Source organism: Anticarsia gemmatalis, chromosome 3, assembly GCF_050436995.1.
Source record: "Anticarsia gemmatalis isolate Benzon Research Colony breed Stoneville strain chromosome 3, ilAntGemm2 primary, whole genome shotgun sequence".
NCBI classification, from domain to species: Eukaryota; Metazoa; Arthropoda; class Insecta; order Lepidoptera; family Erebidae; genus Anticarsia; species Anticarsia gemmatalis.
Window position 1 is genome coordinate 13,075,185 of NC_134747.1, and position 17,538 is coordinate 13,092,722.

The 17,538-nt window shown below is 37.5% G+C and overlaps 1 protein-coding gene across 1 annotated transcript; it reads right to left on the minus strand.

Moving 5' to 3' along the window:
• Positions 1-2,087: 2,087 nt before the first annotated feature.
• LOC142987119 (uncharacterized) lies at positions 2,088-14,874 on the minus strand. The gene is made up of 17 exons (XM_076135673.1): positions 14,626-14,874; positions 14,323-14,544; positions 13,729-13,852; positions 13,102-13,277; positions 12,676-12,789; positions 11,898-12,051; positions 10,322-10,497; positions 9,362-9,592; positions 8,894-9,020; positions 8,087-8,268; positions 7,459-7,566; positions 5,689-5,919; positions 4,948-5,169; positions 4,129-4,252; positions 3,522-3,697; positions 2,934-3,047; positions 2,088-2,484 (listed from the first exon to the last, which is right to left on the minus strand). The coding sequence occupies exons 1-17, from the start codon at positions 14,846-14,848 to the stop codon at positions 2,330-2,332; spliced, it is 2,859 nt and encodes a 952-aa protein (XP_075991788.1). The 5' UTR covers positions 14,849-14,874; the 3' UTR covers positions 2,088-2,329.
• Positions 14,875-17,538: the final 2,664 nt, after the last annotated feature.

The following is a 17,538-nucleotide window of genomic DNA, read 5'->3' on the forward strand; positions in this document are numbered from 1 at the left end:
TTTTATACATTTTTAAGTGTAGGTATTACATTAAATATCTCAAAAAGTTGACGGACTTCAGTATATAACTTAGGGTTTATAATCCTATCGATACACATTAGTTTCATCTATGGGTAAAAAGCCTTATAAAGTATTGAGTCAGTTTTTATTTATAGAAATAAAAACTGATTCGAGTTACAATCATCGCAGATTTATATATTATTTGGTCTTTTGAAATAGAAGTACTACCTATATAACATTATAACAGTAATCACATTATCGCACAATGATCTTTTGTTAAAACTAGGATTTGAAAAAAAAGATATAATAAAAAAATGTAAACATAAATCAAATAACAAACATCAAATTTCAATTATTAAATACTGATATAAAATTATCACAGTAATCATATTCAGTGTAGAAATAAGACTAATACAGTCTCATTAATAACCGATTTCTCAGAACGACATCACGAACTTAACTCATCAATGATTGGTTACTTTGGAATCAATAGACAATACATTCACACACCAACAGCCTATTTCGCAGGTAAATATATTACAAAAGCTTCAGACTTTGCCGCAACGATGCCAGAAATAATTATCACTTGCTCTTACGGTGAAGGAAAACATCGTAAGGAAACCTTGCAAGCCTAAAATTTGTTTAATACATTGATTGAGGGCATGCAACGTCCCCTAACCTGTACTCGGCCAGCGTGGTGGACTCAAGACCTAACCCCTCCCCTCGTTTCGGAGGAGACCCTTGCCCTGCAGCGGGACAGTAATGGGTAAAAAAAATAAAACAAATAAATAAATAGGATTCAACTGTTGAGCTAGCCAAATAAATGAATAAATCTAAATAGACTGCATGTTCCTGAAATACTAAGAAAGATTTGGAGATTTCTGGGTCAAAATGTATAGAGATGAGATTAATAAAAATATATACATATATTAATTCTTTATCATAATCTAATAGAACCTGTATACATATTTTGTTATTGACTGTCCTAAAAATGTGATAATAGACAGTCAGGGGATCAGACCGGAATAGAAAATAATTTTAAAATACTAGGGTATCAGTATTGGGGATCCGAACGGAATAACTCCTCTTATTGTATTTGACTCTTTGGCGATTATTTAAAAAAAAATACCGTGTTAATCGGCCTCGCACTTCAAGGTTAAAGCAAGTATAGATCAGTAGCTCGATTCTCTACTACTATCGACTACCGACAACGACCTGTCATCGAGAAATTTTGTATGAAAATCTGATCAGCGCCTCTGACGGGCGTCGTAGGAAACACTTTGGCAGTACATTCTAAATGTCAAATGTCGATAGCTAGCCGGTTGTCGGTAGTCGATAGTGGAAGAGAATCGAGGTACAGTAGCTCGATTCTCAACTACTATCGACTACCGACAACCGACCTGTCATCGAGAAATGTTGTATGAAAATCTGATCAGCGCCTCTGACGGGCGTTGTATGAAATATTTTGGCAGTACATTTTAAATGTCAAATTTTCGATACTCGACAGTACCGACTGTACAGAATCGCGCTAGAGGGACATATGATATTGAGTATTTGACTGAATGCTTGTGTTGAAACTTAGATTGACGACAATCAGTCATGTTGAAAATCTTTTGTTGTAAGTCATAATTGGTGGTTTCCAAAAAATTTAAAGTTTAAAAAACTACTGACAGTATCCCGTTTAAACCAATTTTCGTTGAAAGTGATTGTTCCCTTCTGGGTAAGGGTCTCCTCTCGTAATGAAGGAGGGGTTAGGTCTGGAGTCCAACACACTGGCCAAGTGCGGGTTGCATACCTTCAAGAACTTAGTTTAAAAAACTTAGGCATGCAAGGTTTCATCACATATTTTCCTTTCGAACAGTTATTAGGGTATAGCCGCGGGTTCGAACCTGTGACCACTTGTGTGGGAGGTGCTAACTTGGCCATTACTGATCAATCAAAGTCAATTGACTTTAATAAATAAATAAGTTAGTAAAACTGTTCCAAACAAAAAATAAGTATTGTGATTTCAAATTAAAACAATAAAACTTTTATTGAAAATTTTATTTAAAAGAGAAACATAGTATTTTTGAAAGTCGAACATATTTTCTTTCTACTAAGTTTACAGGGTTACACTAATTTTAAGTATAAGACCTGATGAAAATGGTCAAAGTGGCTATATCGTATCTTAGTTGACAAATATTTGAAAGTCACTATGCTGTTCATAGTTTTATTCCTCAGATCATAGTAATTATAGCCTTGCGTTAAAGCAGCAATGTATTGCATAGTGCCTATCAATTTGACGTACACTAGTTGTCAACTGAGATACATGATAAGCCCGTTGATATTATTATTCACATGAACGAACAATCGCTGAGGTTCTTTGATATTTCATCATTCCACAGGAGTAGGCGCCTTCTCCACGCTGGAACTTGAAGTAGCCGTGGTCTCCCCAGTTGGCACCCCACGAGTTCTTTACTAACCAGTACGGCACCCCTTTATTATCTGAAAACAATAACATTTAATTTAATCAAACATGAATGTTTGACAATTTCAAACAGTAGCGCGATTCTGTACAGTCGGTACTGTTGAGTATCGAAATTTTGACATTTAGAATGTACAGCCAAAATATTTCCTATGCCGCCCGTCAGAGGCGCTGATCAGATTTTCATACAAAATTTCTCGATGTCAGGTCGGTTGTCGGTAGTCGATAGTAGTAGAGAAACGAGCTACAGTTGTTGGGGAAATACGATAGCCACCTGTACACACACACCCTATTGCACATGAAACAGTAATCGTGCGTGAAGGAGTGCGCGTATAAAAGGTGTGCAGGAGAGGTCAGTCATTAGTGGCGCTCATCAGCGAAGAGCGCGCCGGCTTTCTCACGCGTAATCCTGCGCGCAGAATTACATTATTGCAATAAATTTTTACTAAAAGTAAAGAAGAATGATTACCAATTCCATATCCAACAATCACGGCTGCATGCAATACTCTCTGGTTCGGCTGGTAGCACATCGCGTCCGTCAATGTACCACCGACGTACAACTTCAAGCGTGCTGGTTCTAAAGCTATAAATCAACAAGCAACTTTTACAATCATCAGTAGCACGATTCTCTTCAGTCGGTACAAATAAATATCGAAAGTTTGACATTTAAAATGTAATGCGAAAATAGTTCTAATGTCGCCCGTTAGAGGCGTTAATCACATTTTCCAACTTTTCTTGATAACTAACGAGTTTTCAATAGTCGATAGTGACAGAGAATCGTGGTACAGAGTAGCTTTTGTAAAATTCACAATTAGGTACATATTCCACAAGCAATACAACGTGGCAATGCTGCCAGCATTCTATGAACGTCCCCGATAGACAGCGATGGGGAGAAGTACTACGATGCGTAGCGCCCTTTTCATCTCTATTATTTTTAATATTTTTTCTATTTGTATGTAATTATAGTGTATATTTAGCTCATTTTTTAAGTTGGAAATAATATATTCCTTTAGCTTCAATAATATCCTCTCACATACCGTAGAAAAAAGCTACTTACTTATAGAAATGGGTCCAATACGATACAACGCTTGTTTCAGTTTTTCCTGGGATCTGACCCTGAAGATGCGGCAGCCAGAGAGTCTTGCTGTCGGTCGAGCGCGCATGCATCGACCTCTCTGCGCTACGTACGGGTACTGAGCTTGAGCAATAGAACCTCCCAGATCGATGAGAGACCTATGAAACACATAAAGTATTTACATAACCTCACACGCAAGTTGTCGACGGTTCGAACTGGAGGCAACACACCAACGTCGGGTGATCAAGTAAGGTATTCTAACCTTTAATTTTCAATCGCGTTTAAGACCCGTTGCATTATAATATTATGTGTACTAGTCGCGAAAGTTTAAAAACGTAAAAACACACCAATGATTTAGTTATATGTTTTAACAATTAGTTATATGTGAATTAGAAGTAATTGATAATTTGTTTAATACATTTATTGTGGACATGCAAAATTCTCTCCCGGTCTTCACCCGAACGAAGGACGAGTAAGGCCGTGATGCCATCACGCTGGCCAAGTAAATAAATTAATAAAATATGTACATATTATTTTTGAAAGAAAAATTATAAGAATCTAAAAATAAATAAGTAGAGTTAACGTTTACCGGAAAGCTTCTGACATGTGTCCGCCCCGACATCCATTAGTCCTCGCGGCACAGTCAATAATCTGTTGTTCAGATAATTGTTTGCGAACTCCGAAATTCTTAGCACACTGACCCTCAATGTTTCCTGAAAAGGAAGAGTTAGGTCGCAAACTAATATCTCATGTTTTTATATTGTAGGTACAGAAATATATCGTTATACATTTATAGAATGCTAAATGCCGCCCACGACTTCGTCCGCATAGAAACCTTTCCCGTGTAAATCCCGATCCCTCGGGAACTTCGGGATAAGAAATACCCTATGTGTTATTCTGGGTCTTCAGCTACCTATATACTAAATTTCATCGTAATTGATTCTGTAGTATTTGCGTAAAAGAGTAACAAACATCCATACATACTCACAAACTTTTGCATTAATAATATTAGTGGGATAGTAGGATGATTGCCCCCGTGGTACAGTGGTTTACTTTTTACTACTAGGGACGGCGTGGATTTGATTCCCACACGGAACATTTTTTTTCGATCCGTAAATAACACTGTTAAGAGTCTGGTTGTTCTCTGTGTGTCCGTTGTTGGTATGTTTGTAAAAGTCTCCGCGACACAAGAGATTCGCGGAAGGGGGTGGTCTTAAAAAAACGTAAGAGAAGGTGTATGGAAAACACCCACTTCCAACATCAATTTGCTGGCCTCTTGTAAGAGGCAAGCAAACGGCCTTGTACACGTTACATAATGCAACTGCAGGTTAACTCAAAATATTAGGTCGGGGAAAAATTTTCGCATTATAGTACGAGTATGTATGAACTTGTAATATATTCTACTTACCAATAGCAGCAAAGGCGTAGCAGGCACCACAATGCCCCTGGTTCTTGACAGCCGTGACATAACCGTTCTGACGGAAATCTAGAAATCGTGGTGTTCGTACAAAAGGAATACTTCCATCAGTATGTATCAAACAATTTGGAGCCCCATATGTTGCATTGATTGGTATACCCGCATACTTCTGCACAAACTCATCCGTAGTCAGATCCATGAATTTGGATATACCTAGAAAAATATTATGAGATCAGTACTAAGCTAAAAGAACCTACAAACTCCATCATACAGCCAAAAATAAATACAGATACATAAAGAACTAGAGTATTCACAAAACATAAACTAAACGATAGCATGAAGCGTTGTAAAATTGGTAGAACAGAAATAAAAATTAAGGATTTGATTTCTCCAAATAAAGTTTCATAGCCAAGATGAATTTCAAACAGACAATTTTCGTTTCGTTTGTCGTATGGTTAGTGGTCAACCTAGTGTCAAAGTTGTTCAAGCCGCCCGAAGGCCTTTGACGTGGCTTAACGACTGTTATCTTAATTGACAACAACCGGGACCGACTTTCTACGTGCCCTCCGAAGCACGGAGACGCCCAGCTCAAATACCACTATGCGGTCACCTATCTATGGAATGACCGCGCCAAGGTTTGCTTAACCCACAGATCGCTTACCGACCGGTGAGCGCAACTGGCTATGGGCGTCTCTAAACAGACAATAAAGATATGAAAAATACAAATTTTACCAAAAACAGCATTGTCGCTCTCTTTATTTAATCGGTTCGCTTCTAACAAGTTGTCTTTGAATATTTGGAAGCGAGCTGCCCTCTCTTCATCGCTGTGGTAGTGTTTGTTGAATCGTTGAGTGAACTGTACAAAGTGTCTGCCCGCGTCCAGGAGAGAGTACATCTCCGGTTGTATTGCGCTCGCGCACCAACATGCGCTCAACAACAACAACATGTACTTCATTGTTGATCAAGTGCTGCTCACTACTAGTGTGATGTGTTATAGTTCTTCTCTTTTATATCAATCCTGATTAGTGCCTACAGGAAATGTACGCTTTGAGGAAATCATTTAGTATGCTAATTAAAAATCTAGTTTCAGATTATGTATTGTTCAATACACGATTATTATTATTGTATCAGTATCAATATCTCTACAATACAGGTATTAAATGGTGATTATTTTCAACAGTGCTCCTTATTCTATCTCTAACTAACTTTTCAAGCTTATCGACAATAAAGGAATGGTGTTAAATTGACATTTTTAACATTTTGTGCGCTGTTAATCGCTGTTGTGGCTTTCCTGTTATATCATTCCTAATTAAGGACCTATCAGATTACCTTGTTGTACTCCATATACCATCCGGTTTTATGTAATGTTTATTATTGAAATCATATGGAATTTCCTTATATCATACATTTTTATTGGAATCTTTGCAAAGTCACTACGAATGGCTGACATTTATGTTATCAACTGTTCTAATTGGAATCAGACACTGTAAAAAGTTTACGCTAAATCCACAGGAATTATCAATTTATGAAATATTTATTTAGATACCTAAATGTATCTTTGACGTGTCTTTCTTCATTTCATTATTATTTTCGATAAATAAATTTGAAGTTTAGTCAAAAACTATAGTCTAGTCTAGTCTGTTAAAGAGCCTCTGTAGAATAAAGTAAATTAAAATTAAAATCATGTTGTATTAAAAATAAACGAGAATGTTTCATCGTTCGTTAAAAAAAGTGCAAATATTATTCAAATTCATATATTTTAGATAATAAATTAAGGTAACAAAAACCATAGGAGGTACAATAGTAAGTTAAAAATGATCTTTATGCGAAAGAAACTGTCATTGTATTTCCGCGCCAGTCATGAGAGTGTTCATCATGCCACAAGAGAGCCCATAGTCTCCCCGCTGCATGCGAAAATAGCCATCTTCTCCCCAATTCTTACTCCAAGAGTTCTTCACAATCCAAAAAGGCTTGTTATTTTCTGAAACGTATAACATTTACATATGAGTTGAAGTTGCCAAGGGATGGTTATCGCAGAAGCCGAAGACCCAAACGAAGGTGGCGCGGAGCTATGGCCGTCGATAGGGTGATTTGCAAGGAAAAGAGAGAAGCTTTTGCTCAGCCATAGGACAGTCAAATAAGCTAACGAAAAATATCTAAGGTATCTTAACTGAAGGATGTAATTTTGAACCGTTTTAAGCTAGTACCGACTGCCGCCGGAGCAATTTTATTGGTAGTGGATTAATTACGATTCTCGAGTTGGGCAAAGTGGTATCGTGGCTTTTTTTATATGAAAATATATTCTTCAATAAATAACCGGCACTTGGCCAGCGTGGTGGACTCAAGGCCTAACCCCTCCCTTCGTTTGGGAGGCGACCCTTGCCATGCAGTGGGACAGTAATGGGTTTGAATAATATAAATAACCCGAAGTTTGGAAACGAGCCCGGTAAATGGCTCGTCTGGGCAGATATCTAATATTGAATATCAAATTATAATTATTACCTGATCCGTATCCCACCAGTAAAACGGCATGGTTTACATCACCAACATTACATTCCTCATCACTTACTATTCCTTCCGAGTACAGTTGAAGTGCCTCTGCTTGGATAGCTGTATAAAAATATTTTAATATTTATAAGATTGTTGTATACAATTATAGTTTCTGTTGATCGTAGACATATAGCGTTTTCCTCTCTATATACGAGTATCCCCATGAAATGAAAAACCGTGATTGATAAACTAAGCAGTTGTTAAAAGGGCAAAAGAACATTGTAGCAGACTTATTATTACCAAAGAATACCACCAAAAACTATAACATAATAAGCAAATATGCTACATGCTACTATCCTACTAATATCATAAATGCGAAAGTATGTGAGTATGTATGGATGTTTGTTACTCTTTCACGCAAACACTACTGAATTGATTATGATGAAATTTGGTATGTAGGTAGCTGAAGACCCAGAATAACACATAGGCATTTTATCCCGTAGTTCCCGAGGGATCTAGATTTACACGGGAAGGGATTCCATACGGACAAAGTCGCGGGCGGCCTCTAGTACAATATAACAGTGAATTCATTTAAAGTATATAGGAATAGCTACGAATAAAATAACTATTTTTGCCTCACCGATGGATATAGGTCCAGTATTATACAAAATTTGCTTCAGTTTCTCTTGCGACGCCATATTGTACGATAAGCACTTTTTAACCTTTACAAATGGTGTGAAGTTCTTTGTACGGCACTCTCCTACGGAACCTTCATAGTCGTATTCTTCTTCTTTTATTGATCCTCCTTCTTTTATGAGAGACCTGTGGAGCAGTAGTTTTTATTACTTCACATCATCTTGAGCTGTTTACAAATATCACAAAAGACGCATTGGAAATGCTTTGTCGTATATGTTTAGAACTGTGGACGACGACGTCTCCCGATGAGCATTTGTTGGTTACGATCGATTCGAAAAAATCTAGGATTTTCGGACCATAAAACCAGTCATATAATTTTAATTTACAATAATGTGCTTAGTTAACAACAGCCGCGCAGATCGATCTCTGAGGTTAAGCTATGCTTGCCGAGGTTGTTCTGTGGGTGGGTGACCATCTTATACATATCGAGTTCCTCCGTGTTTCGGAAGGCACGTTAAATTGTGGGTCCCGGCTGTCATTTTCGAAGATCTTTGACAGTCGCTTACAGCAGTCAGAAGCTTGAAAGTCTGACAACCAGTCTTACCGATGGGTATCGTGTTATATCCCAGGTATTGGGTTGTGGAGGTCAGATAGGCAGTCGCTCCATGTAAAACAATGGTATCCAGCTGCATCCGGTGAGACTGGAAGCCGACTCCAACATAGTTTGGAACAAAGGCTAAGCCAATGTATATAATAATGTATAAAACAACCAGAGTTGGTGTATGTTTTAGTGTTAAGTTGGTTGTATTACTTAAGAGCGAATGACATGAGTCCGCCTCCGCAGCCCGAGGAGTTATGATCACAGTCAAGGATTTGCTGTTCTGATAGGCCAATAGGTGACACTTTATTCTTGATAGCATATTGACCTTCAAGTAGACCTGTAAAGAAAGTGAAAAACATTCGTAATTATTCATTTTAACCTATATTTAGTGCTTTCTTTTCTTAAAAAAGACAACTCCTACACTGAAAACTGCTTTCTTGTCACGGGGTCTTTTACAAACAGACAAACAACTGACAAAAAGAACAACCAAACCCAAAACAACTATGTGTGGATCACACAACTAATTGTTCCGTGTGGGTATCGAACCCACGACATCCCGACGCAATGGTAGCGGCATGGCAACCTTAACCACTGCGTCTCAGAGGCAGCCTAGGTACACTGCGTCATAATAAAAATAAATAATAATATAAATAACAGATAAAATAATTTTAATCATACCAGTAGTACTAAACGCAAAGCAAGATCCACAGCCTCCTTGATCTTTGACCGCAGTAACGACGTTTTCATCTCGCCAGTCGAAGGAATCTGGTGCATCACTGTATGTTATATCTTTATCAGTGACTATTGTATTACAGTATACGTCAGCAACACCATCGGTACCCACTGACTTAAGACCCGTATACAGTCTTCGAAACTCGCTAGGAGTTAAATCCATTAGTTTTGTTATTCCTGAAACAGAATTTGTTTTAAACGACTACTCCAAAAGCATTTTTTTTTAATTTTCGCGTTTGAAAATATTTTTTTTAAGTCCATTTCTGACTCTTATGATTATCAAAGTTAGAGTTGATGCTTTACTGACTAATTGGAAAGTATAGCCAATAGGGTGAAGTATATGAAGTCTGACTGAACCTACGAATACACTCTTAGTGAATACATAAGGTAAATTCAAAGGCCGTAAAAGATAAAAATGAATCTTATACCGTATAATAAATAAAACTCCCACTGCTGGGCAAGGGTCTCCTCCCGTAATGAGGGAGGGGTTCGGCCTTGAGTTGACCACGCTAGCCAAGTGCGGGTTGGGGACTTTGCATGCGCTCAATAAATGTATTAAACAAATCTTAGGCTTGCAAGGTTTCTTCCCGATGTTTTCCTTCATCGTTGGAGCATGTGATAATTATTTCTAATACACACATAACTTCGAAAAGTCATTGGTGTGTTGCCTCGGGTTCGAACCTGCGACCACTTGCATGGGAGGTATCAACTTATACCGCTCGGATATCACTTATTGAAACGGGCTCAAGTATAACTATTGACTAGACGAAATTATGACAAGCACATGCATGGTATTAAAATTGTCATGACTTCTGAAAAAGTTCTTTCTACATACTGTAGACAATATACTGTGGACAAATGAAGCAGGTGTATAACAGATAATCTTTTTTAAAAATCTAATCTTACCGAACACGGCATCACTAGTGCTGTTCAATCGGTTCGCTTGTAACAAGTTGTCTTTGAATATTTGGAAGCGAGCTGCCCTCTCTTCATCGCTGTGGTAGTGTTTGTTGAATCGTTGAGTGAACTGTACAAAGTGTCTTTCCGCGTCCAAGATCAACGGTTTCTGTAGATCCATAGCGCTTGCGCACCAACACACGCTCAACAACAACAAAATGTACTTCATTGTGGATCTATGTTGTAACAATCGAATGTACAAATGATATGTGCGAATGATAATCCATTGACCACTTTTATATCAATCATTTATCGGTACAAAAAAAACCCCGGTACCATACAAGGCGTGGACTCAAAAAAAAATTGATTTCTAGATAATTGTCAATTTAGGTTTCTCCCGTTTAATACGCACATTACAATTCGAGGTAAATGATATCATTGTATTATTCCACTTTTTACTGACACCTGAAAATTGGATATTTCCGTGACCCTTCATGAATCACTCTGGTTTATATTATGGAGTGTGTCACCTCTTCGATATAAGCATTGTATTCAATTAGGTATAAAAGCAACCGCGACCACGTTTATGACACACTAGCTGACCCGCGCAACTTCGCTTGCGTAACATAAGAGAGAATGGGTCATCATTTTCCCCGTTTTTGTAACAATTTTTACTGGTACTCTGCTTCTATTGTGGTCGTAGCGTGATGATAATAATATAGCCCATTTACCGAGAAAGGCTATAGGCTATAGCCTTCCTCGAAACATGGGCTATCTAACACTGGAAGATTTTTTCAAATCGGACCAGTAGTTCCTGAGATTAGTGCGTTCAAACAAATAAACAAACTCTTCAGCTTTATAATAATAGTATAGATAGTATAGATAAAATGCTAGAGGAGGACGGGGTGTAGTACTCAGATAAAAATACATTTTTCTATAGAAACGTTTATTAAAAGAAAAAGTGAAATATCTACTGAGTAAGCATATACGATAGTCTTATCAGTTTCTTCTCACTAATGTTACATTTTACAACAGTATTTGAAAGGCTTACACTAAATCAAACCATTTTAATCGAAACATTTTAACAAGGCCTAAATAAACTATATAAAGGAACTATGAAATCAAAGAATGAATCTTTTTAACAAACACAAAACACAAATTTACAAAATGCTTAAAAAATATCTATCTCTTTTTCTTATTATTTATTTATCATAGCACACAAATTTACTTAGAAACGGACCGTCATCTTGAATGGCTTAGCCTTTCCTATCCTTAAAAAAAGCAAGCCGTGAGTTTCTTGCCGTTTCTTCTCACGAGCAACCACTTTTCCGAAACGGTGGTAGATAAAAATACTATGACGATTTAATTAATACTTGTTAAAATTTTATGAAATTAAGCTTATTTGACTTTGACTATGATGTCCACTAGTTTGCATTAAGTAACGTCGCTTAATTGAATTGAAAGGGTTAGAACTGATGCAGTGTTGGTTGGTGTTGGTCACTCCGTTTACGAGTTGGTTATTATGTGTGCTAAGGACTTAATAATCAAAAGCTTAATAAAAACAAGATAAAGTTGATCTAATAATTATTTGCATGAACTGACAATCGCAGAAGACCTTTGATACTTCATCATTCCACAGGAGAAGGCGCCTTCTCCACGCTGGAACTTGAAGAAGCCGTGGTCTCCCCAGTTGGCACCCCACGAGTTCTTTATTAACCAGTACGGTATATTTTTCTCATCTGAAAACAATATATAGTTTAATATAACTGGAAATACTTTTCGTGGAGTCAACGATGTATAAAGTTGTTGTAAGATTTGGATATGAATCATTATCATCATCATAATCGTAATATCAGCTGGATTAGGCCTTTTTTTTTTCGTCAGGAAAATGCATTACTGCATGTCCCGCTCCAGGGAGGTAGCGGGGGTCTGTCGGGCTCTCCCGCCGGCTAGGCGTTCCGGTTTTTAAATTTGGGCATACCGACTAAAAACCTGACGGTGTTCCTTCAACAGTCACCATAAAGTGGCCAGGACGCGGTACCTCCAATTGGATACTCCGCGTCTTGCTGGATTAGGCCTCCCTAACGATGTCCAAAACGTCCGGCTTCCCGCGACTTTTACTTCTTCTTCTTCTTATCGTATGGTTAGTGGTCAACCTAGTGTCAAAGTTGTTCAAGCCGCCCGAAAGCCTTTGACGTGGCTTTACGACTGTTATCTTAATTGAAAACACCCGGGACCGACTTTTTACGTACCCTCTGAAGCACGGAGACATCGTTTACCGACCATGTATAACAACTATTAATAAAATTGACAGCAACTGAAACTGACTTTATGGGGTTTATATCAAAAGTAGAAATTATTACCAATGCCATATCCAATAATTACGGCTGCATGCAAAGTTTTCTGGTTCGGCTGGTAGCACATTGTGTCTGTCAAAGTTCCACTGATGTACATCTTCAAGCGCGCTGGTTCCAAAGCTATAAACGACAAACATACATTAGCATCACCAACATCACCACGTCTGTCACCATCATCGGAGAAGCTATCAAGAAATATAAAAGAGATTCGCCCCTAGCTTATTTCGTAACAGCTACACGATGGTAATGTGGGTAGGTACAGGTCTTCTAGACAAACAAAAATCATATTTATTTATATCGTCGATCTATCTTCAAAATATTCAAACATAATAATATCCTTAAATTGTAACTTCTTCTTATCCTATGGTTAGTGGTCAACCAAGTGTCAAAATACTATTTAAAAATGTTAAGCGAGTAAGTAAAACCACTTACTTATAGACATGGGTCCGTAGTTATACACCACTTGTTTCAATTTTTCCTGTGACTTAATTTTGAAACGACGACAGCCGGAGAGTATAGCCGATGGTTGAGGGCGCTTGCACTGACCTCTCTGCTGTATGTATGGATAATCGGCCAAAGAAACAGAACCTCCCAGATCAATGAGTGACCTAAAATAAAGATAAAAAAATTATTTCCAGCAAAATAACAAAGTTACACAGATATATGCCGTCTATAGAGTGAAACCGTCTATTTGAAATAATAATCGTTTTAATCGAGTTGCAGCGTTTGCACAATGGTCTGTAAAGCATTTGACTTACTATCTGCCTTCACCGACAATTCTATTAAGTTCTATATGAGAGTGATGGAGTAGAGAGTGTATCTGTGTATTATGCACACACTTGTACACGATAAACAAAGTTTCGTACCATGGTCTGGTTAAAATGAAACAGGCCATCGGTACCACATAGGATTGGATTCGTACTCAACACACAGTTTTTGAGTGCTGATCTAACAAGTGGCGTGAAAGTCATCGTAGCGAGGTAATCACGTAACTATTGCAAAAAAGTTGATGCCAAAGAAAAGTTGCTAGTAGAAAAATATGTAACAAGTCTTAGTTACCGGAATGCTTCTGTTTGCCATCCTCCAGTACATCCATTAGTTCCCGCGGCACAGTCCACAATCTGTTGTTCAGATAATTGTTTATGAACCCCGAAGTGCTTAGCACACTGGCCCTCAATGTTACCTGAAAATAAGAATGAGTCAATACCTGGTGATTATAGAACATTGTGTTTAATACTGTAAACTTCCGAATTGCACTAAACCCTTCAGAATAACAATCCTCGCCATAAGAAAGCCGAAATTGCCAGAATTCCGCTTTTAATTTGGATTTTAACTATCATGCATTCTACAAATCTAAAAAATTACATCATGTAGTGGTAAATAAACTAAACAAAAGTCTGATAGAGCTCCACTTCGATGGTGACGTCCTTCTCCGGCGACGTCGATTGAGTGGCGGTGGTCTGCCCTTGCCTTGCCGCAGCGAGCCATCACCACTCCATCGTACGTCGCCGGAGTTTGACGTCAAAGCAATAAAAAAAACACCTAAAGCGAGAGATCGAAGTGAAGCTAAAGCTCTCCCCTAACTTATTCTATTCTGGTCGGTCTGCAACGGATTGTTTTCAGTACCACACCGATGTACATTAAATATATTACCTATAGCACTAAACGCGTAGCAGGAACCACATCGTCCTTGGTTCTTGATAGCTGTGACATAACCGTTCTGACGGAAATCTAGAGTCGGCGGTGTCTGTATAAAAGGTTCAGTTGCATCTGTATGTATAATACAATATGGAGCCCCATATGTTGCATTGATTGGTATACCCGCATACTGCTGCACAAACTCATCTGTAGTCAGATCCATGAATTTGGATATACCTAGAAAAGAAAACAATAATATCAGAATTAGCAATACCAAAAAAATACGTAAAAAACTATCCTGTTAAAGACATATCTTACCGAACACAGCATTATCACTCTCTCTGTTCAGTCGGTTCGCTTCTAACAAGTTGTCTTTGAATATTTGGAAGCGAGCTGCCCTCTCTTCATCGCTGTGGTAGTGTTTGTTGAATCGTTGAGTGAACTGTACAAAGTGTCTGCCCGCGTCCAGGAGAGAGTACATCTCCGGTTGTATTGCGCTCGCGCACCAACATGCGCTCAACAACAACAACAAGTACTTCATTGTTGATCAAGTGATGTTCACTACTCGAATGTGTGGAATACTGTAATTCTCCGCTTTTATATATTCCTGGTTAATGTTTACGGGAAATATCTTACAAATATGAGGAAATGTCATATTTTATGTTCGTTAATTAATTTTATTTATAGAATTGGGTTTTAACATTTGTTTCATTTACACAATAGACATCAGATTAGTTTTAACACCTCCGCATTTCAGATACGGCATGTATCACAGTTTAACAGTTTTTAGAAAAATTATGCCTATTTTTTTGTTACTGTCTTTGTTGTTGAAGTTAAACTTAATAAAGTGGATTTATTTTACATTTACATGTCTGATAGTAAGCTACCAAATCAGTATATCAAAATCCAAATGTATAAAAACATCGTTAAATATTTTTATCATAATCATAAAGAAAGCCGCTCACAGGATGAGCTGGCCTATGTACTTTAGTCACTTTTGCGTTACGCCACAGCAACATATTTCTGCCGAGTCGTGTGTGGCATCTAACATTATTCCAAAATTGTTCTTTGGCAATAATCAGACAAAGTTTTATTTATCTGTTATCACTACATTTAGCCTAGGGTCCTGTCCCTATTCTAGAATAACTAAAATACTTAGATATTAAAACACTTAGTAAAACATACATAAACATTGGCAACCCAATTTGCACTCACTTTTTCGTACTTGAGGTATATGTTAATTATTTTGATATAACATTGTAGATAGTAAACCGACCACAAAGCTGTTAAGGAAAATATCACCAATATCATTTAACGCTATTTACCTGAAGTCTGGAAGTTTAGGTTCCATTAAAATTATTGAAATTTAAAGCGATAATGCATACAACGAATTCATCTAATTGGTTATTAAGATAAACATGTTGTTTTGATATAAATGATTTCTGACTGTTGCATATTACTTACTGTAATTATCCCTACACAAAGAATACCGTAAAATAGGGCTACTTTAAGAAAATTTGAGGTTAATTTGGTTACAGAAATAAGTAAATATCTCGCATAAAAAGCTAGTGTCTAGTTTAGTTTTTCGGTTCCTGGTACTAAATATCGGTAGGAACGTTAAATTGTGGGTCCCGGCTGTCATTTTCGAACGTCTTGTTGTTGTTGACAGTTGTTAACAGTAGTCAGAAGCTTGAAAGTCTAATCAGTCTTACCAAAGGGTATCGTGTTATAATTCCAGGTAACTGGGTTGTGGAGGTAAGATAGTCAGTCACTCCATGTAAAACATTCGTAGCTAGCTGTATCCAGTGAGACTGGAAGCCGACTCCAACATAGCTTGGAGGAAAGGCTAAGCTGATAGGTACTAAATATCGGTATGAATAAAATTTTAGCATTTCGAATATAGTAGGTAATATGTAGATCTTAAGCATGCCCATATCTTTTCATTTTAAAGTCGCCGCTGTATTTAAAAGTAACCCTGTTTTACCGATATTGTTTTAGTTATGTCGATAAAAACGCAGAGCTGCAAGAAAACTAGCTTCTTTAATCCAAAGTTTTGTGAGTTTCGATGTTCAATAACAATCATGTCTGAATGGATTTTTGGTTTAGTAATTTAGTTATTCATAGGCTTTGAAGATTTTATTCGAATATTCGAAATTTTATTCGAATTAAGCTTGGAAATGAATACAATCGTGGTAATAATCAACAGTAATTTTGTGCAACATTTCCTGTTTTTAATTATAGTGAACATGAAACAGCACTTTGTAAAAAAAAATAGTGAGGGGTTCTGGAAAGTAAATAACATCCCCCCTATCTGCTCTAAATATCAGACTATACCCTAACAGACCGTGAGACTCTGATAAGAGAGATTTATCCAGCATAAGATTCGAAGGCGCAAGTAAAGGTAATTCGCATACTGACGGCAATCATTGCTGAGAAAAAAATTAGGAAAGAATTTATTGTATAACAAGAAGCATATTTATAGAAAAGAATATTTAAAACTTGAATACGTATGGGTTTGATCGACGTATTTGCCTCCTAATAATTGATACATAATGTTTTCAAAAACATAGAAATAATTAGCGGGCAGCTACAAAGGTCATGAAATCCTCAACTGACTGCCGCAGAGGTTTTCAAATCCCGGGTCGGGAAAAATGGTTTTCTGTAAATAATTTCTCAGTGATTGCCCGTGGTTGAAAACTTCAGGTTATAGTTCCCAATACTCGGAAAACCACGTAAAGCCTCTCTCTGGTCGTGTCGATCGTCCCACCAGGCTATAAGAGCAAAGGAAAAGAGAGTCCATAAAAAAAAATACTGCCTCCGTGGCGCAGTGGTTTAGGTCGCCACGTCGATACCATTGCGTCGGGAGGTCGTGGGTTCGATTCCCACACGGAGCAATTATTTGTGCGATCCACAAATAATTGTTTCCAGTCTGGTTGTGCTTTGTGTCCGTTTGCGTCCGTTGCTTTGCTTTTTGTATGTTTGTAAAAATCCCCGAGACAGTAGAGCAAATCTGAGTGCGGTGGAAAAAAAAAGGAATGCTTGCTATGGGCACATTCATATTTAATATCTTAACCTTTATAAGTAAAATTACCGTTTATGTAGAGGTACACGCATGACTTTTGAACAACTGAACTAAATTGCATAATGTTTTTATGTTATATGTTCGTTGCTGTCGGGACAAGGTTTGTATGGGATCGATGGGATCAACATTTCCACGGGAATGAAATCAAC

Bases quoted from the DNA above. Each gene is read 5' to 3' on its own strand.
- LOC142987119 (XM_076135673.1), bottom strand. From the start codon at position 14,848: ATGAAGTACTTGTTGTTGTTGTTGAGCGCATGTTGGTGCGCGAGCGCA. The intron at 12,052-12,675 runs GTAATAATTTCT...TATTGTTTTCAG, and splicing joins AATTATTGGATATGGCATTG to ATGAGAAAAATATACCGTAC. The intron at 9,593-10,321 runs GTAAGATTAGAT...ATTCTGTTTCAG, and splicing joins CACTAGTGATGCCGTGTTCG to GAATAACAAAACTAATGGAT.